The 14,304-nt window shown below is 35.9% G+C and overlaps 1 protein-coding gene across 1 annotated transcript; it reads right to left on the bottom strand.

Moving 5' to 3' along the window:
* Positions 1 to 303: 303 nt before the first annotated feature.
* On the bottom strand, positions 304 to 8,458 carry LOC311066974 (nuclear factor 7, ovary-like). The gene is made up of 6 exons (XM_084088475.1): positions 8,004 to 8,458; positions 7,792 to 7,887; positions 2,709 to 2,939; positions 2,616 to 2,638; positions 2,416 to 2,534; positions 304 to 1,968 (listed from the first exon to the last, which is right to left on the bottom strand). Exons 1-6 carry the CDS (start codon positions 8,400 to 8,402, stop codon positions 1,445 to 1,447), a joined length of 1,392 nt encoding a protein of 463 aa, XP_083944601.1. The 5' UTR covers positions 8,403 to 8,458; the 3' UTR covers positions 304 to 1,444.
* Positions 8,459 to 14,304: the final 5,846 nt, after the last annotated feature.

The raw sequence follows: 14,304 nt of genomic DNA, 5'->3' as shown, positions 1-14,304 counted from the left end.
ATTAGCCAACACCAAGTATTTTGAATAATGTTGTACCTGATCCTACTGTCATAGTGTAATTATATATTTTAGTTGCCATGTTGTTTGTATATTACTATTATAATTATTTTAGAATTTTAAATTCATGCAATAATATAAATCCATTAAACTACAACACCGTTTTGCCTAAAGTATCAAACCAACTGTAAATTACTCAGAATGTCATGCACAAGGCTTGTTTTTTCAGATTATTAAGCTGGTATTTTTTATATAGGATACTGAACCCATTTAAATCCTTTAAACTACAACACCCAAAAAACTTTTATGTCTAAATGTAAGATTTATGTGTTTGAAATGCATATAAAATTTCCATCCATTTGAATTACATAATTTGAACATAAACAAATTAATAAACTGAATGTGATTCGTATTTACCAGTCTAAACGAAACAGGATTCTTTAATAAATTGAACGTGTTTTAAATACACAATAACCAGGTTTATATATTTATCATCATTAAATCCAGTTTCTTTCAATCTCATACATTTTATCTAACTGAATATTACTTGTTCCACAGCTACACTCAAAAAACATTTAATTCAAAAATGTAATTGCATATAAAATTTCCATCCATTTGGATTACACAGCAGAAACATAAACAAACTAATAAATTCACTTCACTGTGATGCATATTTGTTAGTCATACATAAATTAAACAAGTCAGAATGAGATTTATGTAATAGTACATAGCAAAATCCCCCGGGTTATAATAACCCTACTTAGTGTTCATATGTGTGCACACGACAGAGTTAAAGTACCATTTAATCAGTGTTGAAGTTAATGAGATAATTTAGTGATGATTGAGCATTAGTGATGAACACATGTTGTTAACAAGCAACGTTTTAGAAGAGAAACAAGAACATAAACTACAACTCACAAGTGGACGACACGAAATACACCTGTAAAAGGGGGCTAAAACGTTTTGAGCTTGTCCACTTTCAATCACTTCCAGAGGTAGTTGAAAACACATTCAACCGGATTGCTTTCATAGTGTAAACGCTCATGTGTTCAAACAGCCACAAAAGACCGTATTTTCGTCTCTTACTGACCTGATGTGTCAACATTATGGTAAGTGCATAAGTGACCCTCCCCTCAAAGAAATCGGAAGTGGTTGAAAGTGGACAAAAGATACAGTTTAAAACATCAGAAATTCTGAAAGTTTGTTTTCATAGATTGTGCATAAATTAAATGTATTAAATATATGGATATCATTTGGTTATTTTATGTGTCCCTTTGGAGTCTCCAAGTGTACATTTTTTGGAAAGACACCTAATTTTGCCATGAAAAAAAGATTGCAGAAAATACAGTTTGAGTGGATCACCCTGATAGTTTACTTTTCAGATGATCAAAGACTAAATATTTAAGATATGTTTAAGTTATATTTATTAATTTATTCATTAGCAGAATCAGATAGAACAGAGGTTTTCTGTTTCTAATACAACCAGTTTAACTGGTAAAATCCTTATACAGTCAATTTGATCAAGATTAAAGAAGAACGGATAGACTGTGTCAGTGAAGGTGGTTGTGAATGTGTGTAGATGTGTGTTAGTTACAGGATCAGAGAATGACACCATTCCTCTGTCATAGTCCAGATCAACTCTCACACGCTCAAGATCCTGTTCAACAGGAAAACCAAACCCAGACAGTCCGTACTGCACACTCCAGACATCAGTGTTAAAGAAATCCCATCCCTTCCTCTGGTTTGATGCTGTAGTTACTCCAAGACTCCAGCATCGACTCTTTTTAACCTCCACATCCCAGCAGTGTGTTCCTGAGTTAAAACCCTCTGAACCCAGAACACACTCATGCCCGTCAAATCTCTCTGGATTATCAGGAAAAGGTTGTTTGTTCCTGCTGTCTCTCACACTGGTCAGATCATCAGACAGAACGAGATCTGGATGAGCCGTGTTTGGATCCAGAATCACAGGAGCTGATGAGACACAATCAACAGATGCTTGTATTCTGATGTGCATATAATGATCAAGAGTGAACCCTACACAGATTATTAACACATCAGAGATCTTTCAATATTCCCCCATAAATCATTTCCAATGTGTGTGTGTAAACAAAGGTGCAGGTTGCCCCACACTGGAAAAATGTATTCAGACCACAGTCCTGCAGCTCGTCCTGGGTCGACATTTCATTCTGTAACATTAGGCAGTGTTGATTTATATTTAATGTTGATGATCATGTTATTTTACAAATGCATCTGCTTATATATGATATTTTGCTTGATTTTGCTTCTTATTTAAAGATACATTTTTGATGACCCTTTTTTTGATTCTGATTTTTTTTATTTTTTTTATTTGAGCACATATACAACGTAATTTTCCAGTATATGTGTGTGTATAACAGCACAGATCTTCTCCAGACTCACTGTTTTGGACGATGTCCTGCATCTTCTTCCAGACTCTGAACGGCAGGTTTCCCAAGTATCTTGGCACTTGAATCAAAGCTCCAGAAGCCATCTGTGGATCCGGCTGTGAGATCTGGACTCTGGAAGAACATTCAGGAGTCAGAACTACACTGACTTTGGATCAGAACCAGAGAGACCAGAGACACCAGCAGATCACTCACCTTTCCATTGAGACTGGAAACTCCTGCAGAACAAACACACCATTTATCATCAAGAACTCAATCAATCAATCAATCAATGATGTGAAATCAGACCTTCAGAAAGCAGAAGTCATTGGCTTTCATCATCTCCTCCATGTCTTTGATTGTGTTTGAAAGATCTGAGATGTGTCTGTTCATCTCCTCCAGCTTCTCCTTCATCATCTGGTTCTTCTGCTCCTCTTCCTCCCTCAGTGCAGTGATTGTAGCTTCTTCTTCATCTCTGAGGAACTGATGAAGCTTCTCAAACTGCTGTTTAATCTGAAGCTCTGTGCACTCAGCTTGAGACTGAAATCAAATCACATTCACTTCACATTTAGACACAACTTATTCTGGAGTAAGTTGTGATTCTCACAATCTTATTCGATTTAACTAATTACACTTGCAGAAGCCGACTGCCTTAAATTGACCAACTCTCATTTACATTTATTAACTAAAATGTTTAATGCATAAATAATGTGAGCAAAGTATTACTGTGAACTTCTTTCATTCAAGACGACTAAAAAACTATTGAACTTAACATTTCCAGTGGACCAGCAACTACACAGTCACCACCTGTTAAATAAAGCAACATTTAGCGTATCATGAATGTTTGTAGATCTTCTCCTGGACTGAAGCACAGGCTCTACTCTTCAGCACAACGGTGACCCAAAAACAAGATTTTACAGTAAACTACTGTCAAAAGTGTTGCCAGTAAACCTGTTTTATAACTTACGGTTTATTACTGTTAAAATACATTTTGTGGGTGTGTCTTTTTATCTTACTCTGTTAACCCTTTCAACCCCACAGATAATTAAGGGAATATGTTAATGATTGTTGAGCATTAGTGATGAACACTTGAGGCTGTACAGCGACACGAATTGAGGTATATCAAAATAATCTGCTAAAGTTATTGTTGTTTAGCAATGATGCAACATTTATTATTTTTATTATTATTTATTAACGATTAGCTTGATAGAGGTAGATATCAATTCATTTCTATATAATTCTATAATGGGTCTATAATTTATTTCGAGAGACAAAAAGTTCTGGACGGTCAGGTTGATGTTCTGTCTGGTTTAAACTTATAAGTTATAGCTAACCACGTGTAAGTTTAGCTGCCCCTATGGGAGTCATCATAATTCATAAATGGTGTTGATAAATAATGTTTTTGTGAACAACAATATTGTCTCTTTCTTATAAATGGCCCTTGGAATTTTAGAAAAGGGATAAATTGTGTTTGTCTTCATAATATGCTATGTAGGACACTGTTTTGTAGCTGTATGATGACTAATAGTAGACTAATAGCATACAGCAGATATTTAATCGAGAATCCATATGATTACACGGTGCTGTCTAATGGGCTAAATATGGTTAATATCTAATTGTAACTTTATATAAATTCACAACAACATATTTCACCCAGTCTCCTGTATAAAAACATAGAGTGAATATTCAGTATTCAATGAACTATACTACAGTAGGTCATATATCATTACTTGTCATCTGATCCAACTATGTGTGCTATTATTTTTTTAATTCACAAAAACAAATAGTCTTCTGTAGGCTGAGTGAAGAGAGTGAAGCCCAACTTAATATCTACAGATATTTTAATCCATAGTGCAGATCTATACTAAAACGTTTATATTTAAATTAACAAAAAACACAAAATTGGGCAAAGTCTGTGAACGGGACGGTTATTAATGTGTAAGTTTTGAGCATCGATTTAATGGTGTTATTTCACAGTATATCCCCCTACTGGACGCATCAGGATCAGCAGGGGTGTAAAACTGCTTGGGGCGTAGATCTACCGGCTCCAGGTCTGCAGCCTCCCCATAGGTTGCTGATGCTATTCTCAACAATGGTGCACCATGGCAATGGTGCCCTGGCAATTTAAAGGGATACTCCACCGTTTTTTCATATTAAAGGGGCGGTGAAACACTCAGTTTCTGTCAATCTCATATTAATCTTGAGTACCTATAGAGTAGTATTGCATCCTTCATATCTCCAAAAAGTCTTTAGTTTTATTATATTTATAAAAGAAAGATAGGCTGTACCGAGTCTTTCCGGAAAAAAAGGAGCGGCTGGAGGCGTGCCGTGTGGGCGGTACTTACGCGCTGATAGCTAACAACACACAGACATTTGAAGCAGTTTTACTCACCGCCTGCGGTTCCAACGCAAGACCGTGAACCTTTATCGTTGGGACTGCTATATCCGGCGTCGAACTGGGCCTTGTTTATAAAACAATCATCATCGAAATGCAGGGAACAAACAAAGTCCTGTGACTGCAGCGAGCACAGCGCTTAGATGAGGTACTGCTTTCGCTCCTCGCTCTGGTCTACGGGTGCGCGCGCGCCCTTCCAGGAGAAGTGCCCTTAGGACCGTATAAGGAAATTCCGCCCCATCTGACGTCACACAGGCCCATACTCGAAAAAAACTTTCCGAAACTTGTGACAAACCGGAAGGAGTATTTTTGGTACAGAAATACTCCATCAAACGTACAACTTAATGTTTGAAACTTTGTCCATGTTTAACATGGGAATCCAACTCTTTAACAGTGTAAAAAACTCAGTATGCATGAAATAGCATTTCACCCCCCCTTTAAACTATGTTATTCCCTTAACTAAGACGAGTTGATACATACCTCTCTCATCTCAGTGGTTGCACTTAATCGCTCTAGCGCCCGGTGACACTTTGAAAGCACTTAGCTTACCCAGTATATTCAGTGGTATCTAACAGCATTGAATTTAGAAGTGACCAAATACATCAACGTTTTCCCTATTTAAAAACAGTTACACGAGTAGTTACACGACCAAGTATGGTGACACAAAATAAAACGTGTCGCTTTTCTAAGCGGGTTAAAAAGGATAACTATAATGTCAAGTTTATTTTATATAGTGCTTTTCACAATACAGATTGTATCAAAGCAGCTTCACAGTATTAAATTAAAATAATACATCAATGCTTGTTTCTAGTGGAAAACGTCCACGTTTGGTAATGCTGATCAATAGTATTGTTGATTGATTAATTAAATTAAATATGGCCAAATATCCCCATAATGTATGGCGTAATAGCACTTTTGAAAGTACTTCTTCGACTGGCGCAGTAAAAAGTCACGCCTGATCCTCTTTCCACTATTGACAGAAGTGAGAGGAAGAGGATCAGGCGTGACTTTTTACTGCGCCGAGTCGAAGTACTTCCAAAAGTGCTATTACGCCATACATTATAATTACAACTACAACTGACTTCCAGCCATTACACATTATTACACTTATTATTAACCAGTATGACTTTATTTCTGTCATACATCAACAGACGTTGTTGTTGAGAAGTTTAATTGAAAAATGTTTGGTTTGAAGTTACCATATAGAGATCAGTGCTTGCTTTAGTTGGGTTCTGGACTCTTGACTTTTTAACATTAGTTGTTCTCTTGCTGCTTGAACTGTGTTTTTGCAGGTCATACTTGTGCACACACAGGGATAGTGAATGATTGCAGATATATTGATTATGATGCCAAAAACATCATACAGCCTGTTCAATCATTAACCTAATTCAGAGTTTAATCCTGTTTCATAAGTGTTACATTACCATCACTGTGAAACTGCAGTAATGAGTTACAATGATGATTTTTTAACACATCATGCACAAACAAATAAACAGAGCAACACTGTAGTGTAGAAACACAGAGATATCAAAAATTAGCACATGAATCTCAACAATGGTGGCATTTTTTTTTTTTTTTTTTTTAATTCATGCAGCAGTGCATGCTGGGAGTTTTATACCCAGCATGCATTGTGACATGAAACTTTTTATTGTCGCCATTGTTGAGATTCATGTGCTGATTGTTGATGTCTGAGTGTGTCTGAGTTAACCAGGAGTTCAAAATGTTTTAATGCACTATATGATTTCAATATCCTTCAGAATAACTGATTACAGAAAAATTGCTGTATTTCCTATCGTAGATTAACAGATATATGATAAATAATAAATACCCATAAATTAAAAGCTTATATACTGGATGAGATCAGAGAATCAGACATCTTCCTCTTGGCTTTTTCTTGCCATAACAAATATGTTTTATAAACTCGCAGTTACAGCAACCAGATAGAAACTAACGTTATAAAGTCAAGGGTCAAGAGCCCAACTAAAACAAATACTGATCTCCATCATGGTGACAACAAACTTTATTATTTTCAATGAAATATCAACAACTAAATATCTGTTAATTCTCAACAAGAACTTTTGTACATGTATGAAAGAAATAATGTTAAACTGGTTTGTAAACTGGTTTCACACTCAGTGTGGCTGGAAGTCAGTTGTAGTTCTTGTGTTTCTGTTCTTGTTTCTCTGTCCTTCAGTGATTCTGCTTATCAGGTGTTCAGCAGTTTCTCAATTCACTCACTTCTTTTCATTCACTCTGTCAAGGGGACTATATTAGTGAACTAATATAGGGAATAGTGAATGAGGGTATAGGGTGTGATTGGGAAAACAGCCTCTGTCGACTTTGAGTGCTGTTAATTTACAGTATATTCCTGTAGGCTACTTTTATTTTCTTCGGTATATTACTGTTTTAATGGAAAATGGGATAATATTGTCAGAATTTGGCCTATTTTTACAGCAAGGTTTAACAGTGTATGCAAAGAAATCAATAATTTGACACAAAATATTAATTTAAAAAGTCAAAATTTATTGATTTAAAAACGATTGTATTGCTTCCTCTAAAGAAAATAGTCTGTTCCGTCTCTACGGTTTGAATCCTGCGTCCATATTAGCAACGCTCTGTTTTTCATGGCGTTATAATAATTTGTGTTATACTTAGCAGCGGTCTGCTATCAAGAAATAACAGACCGCATTCTACATTAGAATTCAACCAAGCCATGTAATAAAGTGAAATATTCTAGAGAATATTTGATAAGGCTGGCAAACATCAAGGCATAACAGTCATCAATATTTTTTTCCAGAAAAGAATTCTGTTTTACAGGCATATTGTAGAAACCTCTTACATGCATATTTCTGAAGTATTATTATTTCATAAAATGTAACTCTGGACTATGGCTAACTTATGTAATTATGCAACTTAATTATTATATAGGCCTACTAAATAAATACCTGCATGACAAAAAAAATTTTTTTGAGTGTGTTTGAAAGAGTCAGCCCTCACCTTGATGTGTCGAACCGTTTTCTCAAACTCTCCTTTAATGTTTTTACTGTGTTTAATTTTCTCTTTTAAGGACTTCAGTGCTGTATTGAGCTTTTCCTGGAATTAAAGTGGAAATCTATGAGACACCAGAAATTTCTGTGATATGTTCATGCATGTAATGGTGAAAATGGTACAGAGAAATGTGTGTTTATGACCACAGATATAAGCCTTACCTTATATGACAGAAAAACTTCAATGATGGGTCTGAATGTGTGATTGACGTGTTTCTGTGAATCTCTGCACACTAAACACACAGGCTGTTTGTCCTCCAGACAGAAGAGTTTGAGTTTCTCACTGTGTAAACTGCAGATCTCCTCAGACCCTGATGATCGACTCTCATTTCTCTCCTTCAGGAACGACTCACACAAGTTCTTTAACACAAGATTAATTGAAGGCTCATGTCTTGACAATCTCCTGCAGACAGGACACTCCTGAGTTTCCTTGGTTCTCCAGAACTGTTGAAGACACTCTTTACAGAAACTGTGACTACATGACAGAAGAACAGGAGCCTTGAAGATTTCACAACACACTGGACAAGAAAGTTCTTCTGCAGAGACATTTACTGAAGCCATTTTCTCTGTTCGAGTTCCAGCAATTGTTTCATAAGTCACTTCTTGGTATGTGTTGTAAGAGGGAGGAGTTTCTGATCACATGTGTGTGTTGAAACAAGTCAGATGGCACACTTTCAGGACCTCTTTATGTGCAAACAAAATGCATTCAAAACATACTTGAACTGAACCTCTCTCAAATATAATGCTATACAACCTTTAAATCACACACAAAAGAACAATGGGAGAACACAGATATTCATAATAAAAAGAATAAAGACACTTTATGTGTGAGTGTTTTATTTATACAATTTATTTCTTGAGTGTGTTTGAAGCTCACAGAGTTTCTCCAGGGTCTGACATAAAGAAATCTTTGTCAAAATGATTTCTTCACATGCTGAAGCTCCAGTAATACACACACGTCTGCTTGTGCTGATTGTCAGTGTTTGGAGACACGAGTAGCACTTATAGCGTCAAACCAGTTTCTGTCTCTCCATCTGTTCTGCATCATCCTGTGTCAACAGAAATGAATGCAGAAATAAATCAAGCAACCTCCATCAGCACCTGAGCGAGTGGATCCAGTGCCTCCGCCTCCGGCCTCTGATCACCTCGCTCCATCTCTGCCCACCGGCTTGTCGGCTCCACCTTGGCTCCACCAGACGCCCTTGGCATTTCGACTCTACCTGAGTTCCCTCGTCTCACCGGCTCCCCCTTGGTCAGTCGTCACACCACCTCTGCCACAGACTTGTGGATCTTACTCTGCGCTCCGTTCCTCCACCTCTACGGCTGCAGCTGCTCCTCCTTCCCTTCAAGTACGCCTCGATCCTCCATCACACCGGCATCGCCTCAGTCCTCAGGTAATCTGGCTCCACCTCAGACGCTCGTCTCCATCGGTTCTTTGTCTGCGCCCTGGGATCCAACTCATATATATATATATATATATATATGTATATACAATATTCATAACAAAAGCTGTTATAAGAGCAGCTAGTTACCTCTAGAAAAATTAATGGATCTCTATGGGGCCTCTGCTGGAAGTATATGGTAATTACACTTTTTGGATAAAACTATATTATCTGCATATCTGCAAAAAAAAAATAAAAAATTCTAACCAGCAGATGGCAGAATTATTCATGCAACACCTAGATCAATATCCAGAAACAACACATATTTAATTTTGATCATTTTGATTTTTTTTCCTCCTATAAAAATGTAATATTTCATATGCATGCTAATTGTGTAGCTTAGGACTTTTGCAGTAAATAGGTACAAAAGTATTTCAAATCTCCCAAAACACAGCATTAATGTATAGATGAGAAGTACAACAAAATAATAATAATGAAATATTATGTGTATTATTAAAAATGTAAAATTTGATTTCAAATTAAGACGTGTTGCCTTACAGTCTGAGGTCTTTACTGTAATATCTCCTGCTGCAATTCTACAGTCTCACCGCCAGAGGACAGTACACAGATTTGGCTTACATGAAAAATTACACTATATTTAGGATTTGATCATCTGCAATGTAAAAATGGTTTTGCTTACATTGAAAACATGCAGATAGAGGTGGGATTTAAATAAAATGGTATGTACAAAAATAAAAAGATATATGGCACTCTCAATTGTGCTTTTCATGCTGTTGGCTGGTGCAACTTAAGTAATAATTACTTAAGAATAATGAGGAGGGAAAGACTGTGATAAATGCACTGGGTTGATTATGTGTTACCATGACGTGTCATACAAAAAAATGCTAAAAAGGTGCTCAACCAACAAAAGAGAGGAAGTGCAACCAAAAAACAAAAGAAAAAAAAAAAACATCATGTAAATTGGAAAAAGGTGCTACACTCACTTTTAAAGAAATCCAACTTTATTGGTAAAAAAAAGAAAAGAAAAAAGTGCTCTTGATGTCTGATGAAGGCCTTGACAATGGCCGAAACATCTCACATTTTTTAACCAATAAAGATTTCTTTAAGAGTGAGTGTTGCACCTTTTTCCAATTTACATGATAGTTCAGCAACATGATGATGGATGGAATTTATGAACACACAAAGCAGGTCTGTAATTGTTAAGGCTTTTAAAGTATGCTAGTATTAGAAAAATAAAATCTAAATTAATGTTTATAAAAGTACATAAAAGTGTCAAGTATAATGTGACTGGTTCCATATTAGAAATTGTTAATCAGTGAACAGAATGTGACTGAAAGTTCTCTAAACAAAGGTTTTACTCCATCTGTATTGATGTTGAACTTCTTTATGATCAGCTGCTGTTTTTTTCCCCAGGTTTGTTTTTCACATTGTCTCATTTTCACGGAATATTTAACTAGAACTTTCAGCACCAGTTGTCAGACAAGAAAGGCAACAACAGGTTTTTATCTTTTCATCGAAGTGACTGACACGTCCCACAAACCTTTACATGCATTCTTGTTGGCAAAAAAAAAGCACAAGCATGATGAAGCCTTGACATACAGACAGGTATCTTTTTTTCATTATAAATATCCTATTTATGTTTGTTATACAAAATGTACCGTAAACGTGAGATGATGAGTTTACACTAAATGCTGAGTTTAGTTAATATATGAGCTGCAGTAACATTGCACTTTCTTTAATCCAAAGTGACTTCAAGAATGAGAAGCTAAATGCTAAACCTGTAACCCACTGCAGGTTTAAAGGTAAAGCTCTACTATTTACTAATTTAAATACTCAGTTCAATGCAGTTAACAGAAATCTGTTTAACAAAAACATGCACAAAAATAGAGAACATGGATGGTGTTTTTCATATTCTGGTCAAATGAACAGAGACTGAAATCTTTAAATGGAAGATAAACCCACAGATGTCAGGAGTCGGAGATGATTAAATGAAAAGAGATCACTGTCTGAAAGAAACAGACAGAGAACAGAGCAGAATATCAACATGTCCAGCAGAGACGGCATAGGTGAGAATCACAGAAAAAAACTGTTTTAAATGTAGTTGACCACACTGTAAAAAGAGTTAATGCCTTAAATTTTGAAGTACAATCAACTTGGATGTTTAAAGGAATAGTTCACTTCAAAGTGAAAATTCTGTCATCATTTACTCACCCTCAAGTTGTTTCAAACCTGTATGAATTTCTTTCTTCTGCTGAACACAAAGGAAGATATTTTGAAGAATGTGAGTGTAAAGACCACTCATTGGCCCAAAGACGGAGTCCAACGGTGTGGGCGAAGGGATAATGTGTGTCTTTTCAGCGCTCCAGTGAAGTTCACTTTGTTTATTAGAATTTAGTTTCAATATTACTTTAGCTCTACGCTTAATCTGACTTCAATTTCTTATCTTGTTTCTTATTAAAAAATAGAAATATTGATTATGACTTCTGAGGAATCCATACTTTCAATTGTTCATTCATTAAGGGACCCGAAGCCGCACAGAGTCACACGCCCCGGGTTTACGTGGATTTCACGGACACAGCCTCGACAGTCTGATCTTGGTCAGAGGGTGCAGGGTTTGCTAATACCTCTGAAGTTGGTTGCCTACTGCTCACTCATACAAAAAAAGTGTAGTTTATTTAGCCACTTCCGTACAACTAAGTCAGTGATAGACAGAAATCAAAAGGTCTTCAGATGACGTGCCAACTGTTCCATTCATATACGCCTTTAGTTTGACCTATCCTGGACACAGAGCTGCGGCAGCACCAGCCTCCTCATAGTCTACTAAAATAATGATTTCAGAAAACTTCAGAATAAATCAAGATGTAACATTTATTTGTCAGGTAAAAATGTATCATGCCAATTACACAAGTAAATGATTAAAAGCCACTTCAGAAATAATAAATACATGACATAATTTACTCAAAGATGACTCTAAAAGTAAGCAAAGTATTCCTGACAGAGACACACAATGGTGTGTGAGTGTTTTCCAACGGGAAAACACTGAAACAGCACTCTATGGGGTTTTTCCTGGTTACAGGTTCCCAAAGACTGTTCTGCCACTCACCATTATATACCCAGACCAGAACAAAGGGTTGTACCAATATTTTTTAGAGTTGTTTTGGGTCAATTCTTGTACACCAGGTTTCGGGGGAGAGGGGAAATATCTTGAAGAGACATCACCCAAAGAGGGACACAAGATTCTCCTAAGTTCTCAATCTTTCTCATAATACCAATAACTGCAATGAAATTAAGACAATTTTACCAATCGCACTTTTAACATGATACCAAACATTTAACATGATACCAAACATGAAAAGGAAAAAACAATAGATTCACAAGTTACCTCATATGTGATATATAGACAATCTCAGTGAACTTTAAGTGACTTGAGGAGGGAGAGGGGGATGCATATATAAACAAGGAGATAAGTTTGGACAAGTTTGGTCCTGTGCTCTTTCTTTGCGATCTTCTGTCCAGGGTGCGTTTTATTGCTTTATTAGTTTTATCTCAGCTTTTGTCTTAGCAGGAAAATCAGTTCTTACATCAGTAACCAAACAGTTAACTGGACCCATTGACTTCCATAGTAGGAAAAAAAATACTGTGGAAGTCAATGGGTCCAGTTAACTGTTTGGTTACTGACATTCCTTTGTGTTCAGTGTATCTCTTCAATTCATTTCACTTAAATTACTGATTTTTTTTTTTTAATATTGTATAACTTGTTCAAAATAGCTTAACTTATTTTGATGAGTTAAAGCAATGTAAAAACCTATGTTGTCAACTTATTGATCATATATTTTTTTACTGTGCATGCAGCTATAAATATTAGATAACATCTGAGGAAATTTTAATTCAGATTCTCCACTGCATATATAGCAAAGTTATTTTTATTACCTTGAGGCAAGCACTGACAAATTTTATTTTCTGATCTGATTTCCCAAGAATCACTCAAAAAAATGTTGTTTTCTGTTAGTATGTGCTGCTGTGATTAAAGTCCAATTTAATGTAAGTATTTTGTTTCATCCAGTGACTGTTGCCAACAAACCTGCTCTAAGAAGAAAATCGAGTAAAATGGAACCTCCTTCATGTAAGTCTGTATACAGATCAGCCCCATCTGGATTCTGCAGGAATTTTTTCTTCTTCTGATTTTCACATTTTTGCTGTGAAAATTTGCTGTGATGTACTTATGTAATTAGTGTTAATGACAATAAGAGCTGACAGTACAATTGCTTGTACACATTTTAGTGCATAATTACTGAAATTGTGGTTCTTGGCCCCCATGTACAAGACAGTGGTGACACCAGCATAGAAATACTTATAATTCTGCTGTAGTAAAATGATAGACACATTAGTTTGCACATTGTCACTGAATCGGTTCATAAGAAAGTGTTCTTAGAACAATATTCTTGGAACATTCTTTAAATACTTAGAATGATAACTACCTTCAAGTGAATAAGGTTGTGTTTGCTGTTTTAAAAGAACATCCTTGACATTCTTCGAATATCCATTAAATATTAAGGATCACTAACTTAAAAAGTGGCTCAAAGTTGGATGCTACACAGCGAAATTCCCTGTGTTTCATGAACCGCTCAGTGTTCATGTGTCCACACTACAGAGCGTTAAACTGAAGCAGTGCTGGAGTTTATTATATAATTAAGTGATGATTAATAATTAGTGATGATGACACACTGAAGTAAAGAGGAACATACATTTGAAGTCACCATCAGTGTGTCTTGTAGTTGGGCTCTTGACCCTTGATTGTTTTGTGGCTGCTTTAATACTATGTTCAGAAAACAGGTTTACTGTGTCAGAGAAAGTTGAGACAGAATGATGTGAAGTGGTCTGATTCTATTATCACATATTAAGTCTAATTATTGAATTGTGTTTTGTTATTAATTTGTTTAAATATTGTGCTACTGACCATGTGAAATCAATTTGACAAAGAGTTATTTTGAAAAATTATGAAACATATTATGAGTAGGAAGTTATTAGTCAGACACTTGAAGACACACAGTAAAATCCCC

This window comes from Abramis brama (genome assembly GCF_963993115.1).
Source record: "Abramis brama genome assembly, chromosome: 1".
In the NCBI taxonomy this organism is placed as follows: Eukaryota; Metazoa; Chordata; class Actinopteri; order Cypriniformes; family Leuciscidae; genus Abramis; species Abramis brama.
The sequence above is the reverse complement of the archived record's forward strand: the minus strand, read 5'-3'. Positions and strand labels throughout refer to the sequence as shown.

What these genes read in the sequence shown, in the direction of transcription:
- LOC311066974 (XM_084088475.1), bottom strand. Translation starts at nt 8,402, where the DNA reads ATGGCTTCAGTAAATGTCTCTGCAGAAGAACTTTCTTGTCCAGTGTGT. An exon ending in AAACGGTTCGACACATCAAG is followed by an intron (nt 2,940 to 7,791) that starts GTGAGGGCTGAC and finishes ATTTGATTTCAG; the next exon opens with TCTCAAGCTGAGTGCACAGA. An exon ending in TTTCCAGTCTCAATGGAAAG is followed by an intron (nt 2,535 to 2,615) that starts GTGAGTGATCTG and finishes ATGTTCTTCCAG; the next exon opens with AGTCCAGATCTCACAGCCGG.